The sequence below is a fragment of the Papaver somniferum genome, chromosome 5 (genome assembly GCF_003573695.1).
Source record: "Papaver somniferum cultivar HN1 chromosome 5, ASM357369v1, whole genome shotgun sequence".
Taxonomy (NCBI): Eukaryota; Viridiplantae; Streptophyta; class Magnoliopsida; order Ranunculales; family Papaveraceae; genus Papaver; species Papaver somniferum.
Window position 1 is genome coordinate 40,480,804 of NC_039362.1, and position 9,353 is coordinate 40,490,156.

General features: G+C 36.4%; 1 protein-coding gene across 1 annotated transcript; it reads left to right on the plus strand.

The window, feature by feature from the left end:
• The first annotated feature begins 2,225 nt into the window (after window positions 1-2,225).
• Window positions 2,226-2,813, plus strand: LOC113278975. The gene has a single exon (XM_026527692.1). The coding sequence runs from the start codon at window positions 2,226-2,228 to the stop codon at window positions 2,811-2,813; it is 588 nt and encodes a 195-aa protein (XP_026383477.1).
• The last annotated feature ends 6,540 nt before the right edge of the window (window positions 2,814-9,353 follow it).

Consider the following 9,353-nt stretch of genomic DNA (forward strand, 5'->3'; position numbering starts at 1 on the left):
AGACTTTCTTTTATGTGCGACAACCTTATGTTGTGATTTGGGATTGTTAAGGTTCTGAACTGTAAATTTGGTGTTGGAGCCGCTTTTGCTGAAATAACAAGAGTATGGGAATCACATAAACAACATCAAATAAGGCAATAAACAAGATTAATTTCAAATACATCAATTTCAGCAAAACTCATAAGGAAGAAAATAGAAGACTAACCTTGATGAATCCATGAAAAATGATAGCAGAGAGATTGTCTCGAAGAAGATCACGAACTATGAAGATCTAGTTTGAAGATGAAGAAGAACTTAAAAAGATTGAAGAGGAAAGAAGAAAAGTTGCAATAATGGAATTTGCAGAAGAATGATGAAGTTGCAGAGAGAATAAAAGGAAAGAAGAAGAGAGTGAAAAGAAATATATATATATATGCAATTTTTCCTCGAGAAAATAAACACGGTTAATACGGAAAGATTTAAGCGGTTAAAAAGTAACGGTTACAAAAGACGTGACGAGAAATAAATGGAAGAAAGAATACGTGTGATAAATGCAGAATATGAGAAGATAAGCAGTTGAGGCATTTCTCACATCATTCTCTACTTCGCAGAGAAGATATGAGAAGAGGCAAGATGTAGGATCAGAATCTCGCAACAATTATGTCTCAGCGAAATTATCTATGGTACAGCACAATAGCGTCGCAGAATAATTTCAGAAACGACGTCAGCAAGGAACATGAGAAAGATATGATAGTCTTGCGAAAATTAGAGAGCTTGCAAAATTAACATTTGTAAGGTTGCGAGAATGTCACAAACCATATCCAAAAATAAATGACATATTAGCTGTCATCCACTATGTATTTCCTTATAAATAGTCATTCGAGTTGTAAAGAGAGAGAGAGAGAAATCTTTTTTGAGTAAGAAACAAGTAAATAGGAGAGAGAAAGTTCAGAGCAGAGATCATTATTGACTTCTTTATATTTCTTTTAAGAACATTCAAAAATTAATCAATAAAATTAAGAGTGTAAACCTAAAAATGAGTTGATCAACAATGAAATCATATGAGGGGTGTAGTGTAGGATTTCCTGCAACTACGATTCCTTTGTTAGATACAATTAGGCAACTTCCTGCTTATGCCAAGTTCCTTAAAGATATGTACACCCGAAAGCGAAAACTAAGCGTCCATAAAAATCCTTTTTTAGCTAGTCATTTAAGTTCGATTATCTGGAACACCACAACTCCTAAGTATAATGACCCAGATTCCCCTACCACGTATTACACGAAAGGTAATTTTATGGTAGAGAAATATTTACTTGAATTATGAGCCAGTGTGAACTTACTTCCATACTATGTGTACCAGGGGCGGATGTATGCACAGATTTCCCGTGGCTTAAGCCAGGGGTGAATCAAAGAGTTTTTTTTTTGGGTAGTAAACGATAGACCAAATTCGTCATGCTTCAGTTGCGCCTCATGTCAAGCCAGGGTAGAAATTTATTGCCAAGCCAAGGGTGAATTAATATTTGCTTCAATTTATTCCAGCGGGAAGCGAAAGAGATCGTAGCAGCATGTAAGGTTATTCGATGAAACCCTATGGGTAGCAGCAGCTAAGGGGTGAATCAATCATCAATGTCTGATTCAGAGATCGTGAATATCAACCTGATGATGTTTGCTTTAACTTACATTAGCCTTAGGTGTTTCTTATGCGTTTCAAATGTGTTTCTAAAACCTGGTTGTCCCTGATTGAAGAAGATCCATAGTTTGCAGATTTGCATTATGCACATGCAAAAGCACGTCCAGATATTTTTTTCCTGATTCCACGTACTCGACGAAGGGATCTAAATAATCCGCATAGGAACAAACATGATCAGTTGATTTTAACAACTAATCTAATTAAAGATCAAGGAACCAAAGCAGAAGCCCACAAGATAAGGAAGGTAAAATCCTCTTTGGGACCTGTTAACGGTTTAGTCTGTTTTGTTGACAAACTCAAGTCTGGTGTTTGTGTTTACAACCTCAGCACTACAGAGAAAACACCAGGTGTTAAATCGGCATTGCTAATGCCAACGGAAGAACAATCAAGCATTTCTTTTAATAAAATCTATGAGTTTGGATTTGATCCTACCACAAGAACACACAAAGTATTGTGTATTTTTCATGGTACATCTCAACAACCAGGTGAATTCTACATCGATGGTCCCAATCAAGTTTGCCACGTCTTGACCGTATGAGACAATGCGTGGAGAAGGATGGATGAGGTCCTGCCTTGTGATATTGACTACATCTTGCCTTCTTCTGTTCATGTAAATTGTTCTATTTATTATTGTACTGCTAAGTCTTTGTTTAACAGTTGGGCTGGTGGTTGGGGTAATGGTGATGCTGTACTGGTTGCATTTGATGTCGGTATTGAGAAGTTCAGAACGATTCCAATTCCTAATATCATCCTCAGTAGCCCGCCTTCTGATGATTGGTTTAATCAACATGCCTACTTGTTAGAAGTGAGTGGGCATGTAGCTATAGCTTGCAGATTTAGTGCTTATATTGCCAAGATTTGGGTATACATAGAAGATACCGAGAATGATAACAACGGAACTTGTGAGGAGAAATGGACTGAGCATACTATCACATTTCCTTTTTCTTGGGACAGAAATGTATACTGGGGTTTGTATACAGGTGCAGGAATGGACCAAATACTCATACAATCTGATCGAAGGGTTGTTAGTGGAATAGACCCTGCCTGTACTCTTTATTCGTACGAGCTGAAGATGAAGACGTTCACTGCAATTGAAGTCGGTGGGATCCCTTCTTCAATTAATAATGACGGTAGTAGTCACTGAAATTGGTTTCAAGTTTTGCCGAAAGCCTTTGGGCGCCTATTCATAAGCTGAGAAACAGTAGTGAAGCACCTCACTCAAATATTATTAAAAGAATGTGTGAATCTCTCACTATAGTCTGGCATGCAAGCTAGTAAGTGTATTCCTTCTACTCTGATTTAGTTCCTTTTTTATTATTAAACTAAATGTTGATTGGGTTGAGATTGGTGGCAGTGGCTTATTTTAGAAATTGATTACATAAGCTACTGTATCCATTCTACCAGTTTCTATGGAAACTAGGTAAAGATCTTTCTCAATAATGAAATAGATTACATAAGCTACTCGCAACAAAATAGAAGAAAAATTTCTTAGAGATGTGCTCTACATCGAAAAAGTGATTGCATGAGTTGTAGATGTTCTTTTAAGAGGTAATCTCTTTGTTTTGCCACTGGGCAATTTTTTTTCTTCTCCAAGCCCCCAAAATCTTGAATCCTGGTTCCGCCGCTGATGTGTACCTATATCCAGGACTTGGTAAACTGAAACGTACCCAGATGACACTGTAGTTAGCTGATAGGTCTATGAAAATTCCTCGTAGTGTTATAAAGGGTATTTTCATTGAGGCCAGCAAGTTTATTTATCTAGTGGATTTTTTTGTCCTAGATACCCAACATGTCCCTGACCTAGAGAACCAGATAGCAGTGATTTTAGGTCGCCTATTTTTAGCTACGTCTAATGCGATCATTAACTGTCGAAATAATATTATGAGTTTATCTTTTGGTAATATGACTATTGAGCTGAATATTTTTAATGTCAGTAAGCCACCTCATGAGCTAGATGAGAAGTGCACTGAAGAAGTGAACATGATAGAAACCTTAGTTCAGGAGTCACTACCAAATATCTTATCCGAAGATCCATAGGAAAGTTGTTTATTCCATTTTGGTTTAGATTTTGACGACGATAGCACCGTTGAACAAGTAAAGGCTCGGTTAGACTCTATCCTTGTATTGGATACTGGTAGATGGAAAGCTATGTCCACACCATTACCAGCTTTTAAGTTTACCTAAATTCCTTTTTTAGAAAAGCCTCCTAAGTTCGACCTCAAGCCACTACCAGATACCCTGAAGTTGGATAGTGGTCAGGAAAATAGGCTACTGACCGTACTTCAAGATAATAAAAAACCCTTTGGGTGGACCATAGAATTCATTAAGGGTATAATTCCTAAAGTTATGCATCATATTCATTGAGAGGAAGAACCACCTGATTATAACCTAGAAGAAACAATTCACCATTTTCAGGAATATGATGATCTAGAAGTTAGGAAATCCAACCTGAACCATCATATCTTGTCGATAAGGAAATCTCACCTAAAGATATTTATTTATACCCATTTATGGAGCCTAAACTTGAACCAGATCTAGATATAACACTAGATAATAAGGTTGTGCTCGGTTTGTTCTTGGCCTGTTGTTGTTTCCTTATATTTGTGATGACACTATTTGATTCAGATGACCTATAGTTGTTCTGGATATTCATATATAATTCTATGAGGTGACTAATCCCTTCTTAGTCTGGATGAAGACTTTAAACTTAGCACTTCTTGAGGGGTTACCCATGCTCATGCGAACGGTAATATCCTTTTTTTTTTTTCATTGGTGACAGTTTCTTCTTGTTCATGCTTTTATTCTCATCTTTAGAACATTGAGGACAATGTTGGATTTAAGTTTGGGGGTATGAGATAAACTTTTAGTTGCATTATGAAACTCAAGAACTTATAAATTTGTGCTAATTCAGGATAACACTAACCAATCTAAGTGGATGGAAACGTCTTGGTTGTAGAAGTTGATGGAGCCAAACTAAAGAACTTATTCATAAAATGACAGAGTTCGGGTGTTCGAAATAACATGGTACTTGTCATCGTATCTCGGATTCATCACCATTCTGTTATTACTTTTGGAAACTTTATATGTTGATGTCACCGCTGGGATGAAGTGATTGAGGTCAAGACCATTATTTTTTTATTTTATTTATTTATTTACTCCCTCTGTAAGAAATATATATATAACAATTTTCTTTCCACAAATATCTTAGTTATAACTAACTGTTTGGAAAATTAATGGTTCCTAATAGGGACAAACACAAGTTTCTAAATTAGGGACTGATTACTATGCAGGGACAAATAAGGAAAAATTAGGGGAAAATATCAATTTTATCAACTAAACCTGCACAAGATAAACATGCAATTTTATCAACTAAATCCGGACGAAGGGAGTATTTATTTTTAAAAAATAAAATTGATTGACACTTGGATAGCAATATGTGTATATTCTTCCTGTCTTTGTCGCCTAAGCAAGAGTGGAACGCAGGATCCATGGGAACTACCATGTAATCTGCTGACAAGAAGAATATTGTCGATTCTCGAAAAAAATCGAAAATAGAAAGAAAAAATTTATTGTTCAACAAATATATCGACCGTCGGGGCCCTTGTATACACCAGCTGAGTTGATTTTAGAATTAGGATTCAGGCCAATATCTCAATCCATTAGGATTCGTCTTGGCATTGATGTCCATTCGCAAACCGTCTATCTCTATGTCCATCTTCTTAGCTTATTCATGCGAGTTGTTTGATTCCGGATACTGATGTCCATTGTGCGACTATATGAGTAAACCTCTGATGATTTATATATGAATTGTAGTACGCTTGAGTAAAAATTCATGTACACCCATTGGATTTAAATCGGGGTACTTCCTTCTACAACAAATGAGAGTACGCCAACTAATGAGATTGTTTAGTGTCATTCCTAAATTCTTCGCAGGTAGCCAGAGTTGGAGTAAAGGTTTTGTGGGTACACCTCTTGTAAACCCTCCCGAGACTATAACTCGGCCAGTAGGGCCACCCAGGGGTTAAAAAGTCTTGTTGCACACGCTAAGTGCAATCGCGATGCCAGCGACAATGAGTTGGGATTCTATTTTCTAGATTAGATTTGCTCGAGGACTAGCAAATAATAAGTTTGGGGGTATTTGATAGACATATTTTTGTGGCTGATTTATCTCAATTATATATATCAATGATGCTCATTTTTTGTACTTATTATGGTGTTTTTTGGAAATAAATATTTCGGAAAAATTGGCTCGAAAGGTGATAAAGGCACCCGAAAAATTACTAAAGGCACTCATAGAAAAGTGCTAAAGGGATACATGCGGCGGATAGGAGGACACCTCTTTCTTCTCAAATTTGAAAAAAAAAGAAAAGGCAGGAAAACTGGGTTTTTATGAACAGAATTAGGATTCCGATTTTGGAAGTGTTTGGGGCAGATTCAATCACTGATTTTGATTGGGCTTGACTTCGTAGACCCGAATAGAGATGGTATGTTGGTTGGAACGATCGAATTGGGCTGGATAATTAGATTTTCGATAAAACAAGGTGTATAAGATATCGGGTTTCTGTGAATTGATTTTTGGAAGTTCAGTAAGACTAAAGAGTAAATAAGTTTTCCTAAGATACATACCTATCTAATAGATAGTTTGGAAGGATTGGGGCAGCTCAGAAACACGTAAATGAGATTGAAGAAAAGATTTTTGCCATGACTTGCACTGAAAGAAAAACAGAGATTAAATCGTGTTTTTTAGGGTTGTTGTGGTGTATACAAGGTAGTTAATATCGCGTATCGGTCTCGTATCGGTCGGGTCTGATACACCTATACAAAAGATATTATCGTTTTTTTATCGGCGATACATAATTTAATATAGAATTTCAAATATTTATAAAACCATAATAAAAAATAAGAAGAATCATACACATATCTCAAATTTTCAAAATACAAGGTGGTTTATTAGCCAACGTTGTGATTGTTCTCCCTTTATTGCGGTAAAACTTTTTTATTATCCTTCATATTTATCTTTTGTATTTCTCTGCTTTGCAATCGAAATATGGTTTCCATCTTATATCCTACCACATTGTCATTGATTTTATATTATAAATATATTAGGGATTTTTACTTTCTTAAATTAACGTTGTACTTGTCTGTAAAGGCTAGATGCATGTTGATGAAAAAATTATTCACGAAATCAATATTATCGGTGTACAAGTAAAACCGATGTATCGGTCTGTACCGGCATGTACAACCGATAATATCATTCTGTCTTTGTATCGCCGATATTTTCGATATCGTATAGGTACTTTCCCATATCTGATAAAAACCTGTAATATCGGCATGTACAACCGATATTGACTACCTTGGGTGTATAAGAGGGTTGTTCGAGTTCCAGGGCTGCACAAGTTTTAGAAGAAGTTTGGGGTAGTTTAGAGGCCACAACATCAAGAAATCACGAGTTGCGGGAAACTCTTTCTACTGCTGCTGCTGCTGCTGTAGAACACAAAGAACATAAGATGCTCCGGACTGTCGTTATTTTCGGGGTATTTTCTTTCATATTTAATAGCACTGTAACAGTTTTTACAACATTTATCTCCGGGTTTGGGCCACATCCTTTGTAACATTGAGCTTGTTACGCCATTACAGCGTTGCAAATTCACTGCTTTATACTTTGTCCTCTATTTAAAGAATTTTGAGCTTTGAACCATTATTCTGAGCGATTTATTAATATGAGGAACTAAACCCATTTGATGAGGCGACATAGGGAGCCATTGTTTCGAGAAAAATGGTATATTTGTATTTTAATTATTTTTTGCAATTTCTTTTATGATTATTTGCATTGAACTAATATTGAATAATTGATTTAGAAAAATGGTATATTTGTATCTTAATTATTTTTTGTAATTTCTTTTATGATTATTTGCATTGAACTAATATTGAATGATTGTGATTTATTTTGGTGGATCATGCTTAAGTTAAGACTTTTGATGTTCCAAACTTGAGATTTACAATTGTTACTTCGAAAATCTACTACAAGCGATATATTAGAATCACGTTGAACGTAAAGAATTGCATGAATATTGATTAGATTGAATCACTTAATTGGCTAATGATGGAATCCTGAGTCTCAGTACTTTTTATAATCTTGGTATCAACTTTGTTTTGAGTTTTCTAGTTTTATTAGAGTTTGATTCTAAAAATCAACCTTCACACGCAATTATTTACCACTTCCAAAATTACACCTGAAAAAGCGGGGGCATAACAACCACACCCAATAATTCGTTCGACAATATGTATGGACTGAACTCCAATGTAATTCTGAGAGCACCAAGTTAAAAGCGAGACTCAATCAAGAATTATATCAAAGAGTTTTTATCTCTTTCTCAATACAATCAGCAAGTCAAACTGATTGAAATCTTCGAGCCTGATTGACATGAGAAATAACTTGGACGGTACCAAAGACCAATTCCCAAGTGTCAATCATGTTCTATCCAACAAACAATGTCGGATTTATCAACTGATTGAACTACGCAAAACCTGTGATATTTCAATTATATAAATAAATAAAATGTGGAAAAGAAATAACACATACACAAGAAATTTTGTTAACGAGGAAACCGCAAATGCAGAAAAACCCCAGGACCTAGTCTAGATTTGAACACCACGTTGTATTAAGTCGCTATAGACTCTAACCTACTACAAGTTAACTTCGTACTGGAATGTAGTTGAGCCTTAACCAAGTCTCACACCGATTAAGGTACAGTTGCGTTCCTTACGCCTCTAGAACCATGCCGGATTCTGCGCACTTGATTCCCTTAGATGAACTAAGAGTTGCTACGACCCAAAGTCGAAGACTTATAAACAAATTTATCTCCCACACATATGTTTATTCTTTATTTGGTTTTTGTTCCGTATCTTGATACTAAAGTCAAGGTGAACATGAACCAACTAATAATCCGGTCTTATACTCCCGAAGAGCAGCTTAGAAATATTAGTCACCTCACAATAACTAGGGATGCACAAGACCCGCCCACGATACCCAAACCCACCCGTACCCGCTAAGTCCGTGGGTTTTTAATCCATACCCGCCCGTTGTGGGTGCGGGGTTGGTTTAAGCTAATACCCGCCCATACCCGCCCAAAAAACCCGCAGTTTATATACCATTAGATAAAACTAATCCTAGTCGTCCATTATGAAACCCTAATACTAGTAGATAGGATAACTGATAACCCTCATTCACTTTCTACACTCTTCTCTCTGTTCGGCCTCTCCTCTTCTTCCTCCTCAGTTCTTCTTCTTTTTCACCTACGAACGACAATTACCAGAAATCTTCACCAGAAATCGACAACAACAACTTCGAATCTTCACCAGAAATCGACAACAATCGAAAAATCAACAGATTCAACACTTAATCTTCATCTGTGAACTTCCTAGATATGAATATTTTGGGGGTTTTGGTTTTTTTTTCTCACTTAATCAAGGAGAATAGAAGTTACTCTAAATACTTGAATATAAAACGGGTTTAAACCCGTTTAAACCCATACCCGCCCAACCCGTAGCGGGCGGGTAACAAAACCCGCCCGCTGTTTGTGGGTGCGGGGTTGGTTATGAAAAAAAAAACCGCAGTATGTGGGTGCGAGGTTGGTTTTAGCTTATACCAGCCCATACCCGCCCATGTGCAGCCCTAACAATA

Bases quoted from the DNA above. Each gene is read 5' to 3' on its own strand.
- LOC113278975 (XM_026527692.1), top strand. From the start codon at position 2,226: ATGGATGAGGTCCTGCCTTGTGATATTGACTACATCTTGCCTTCTTCT.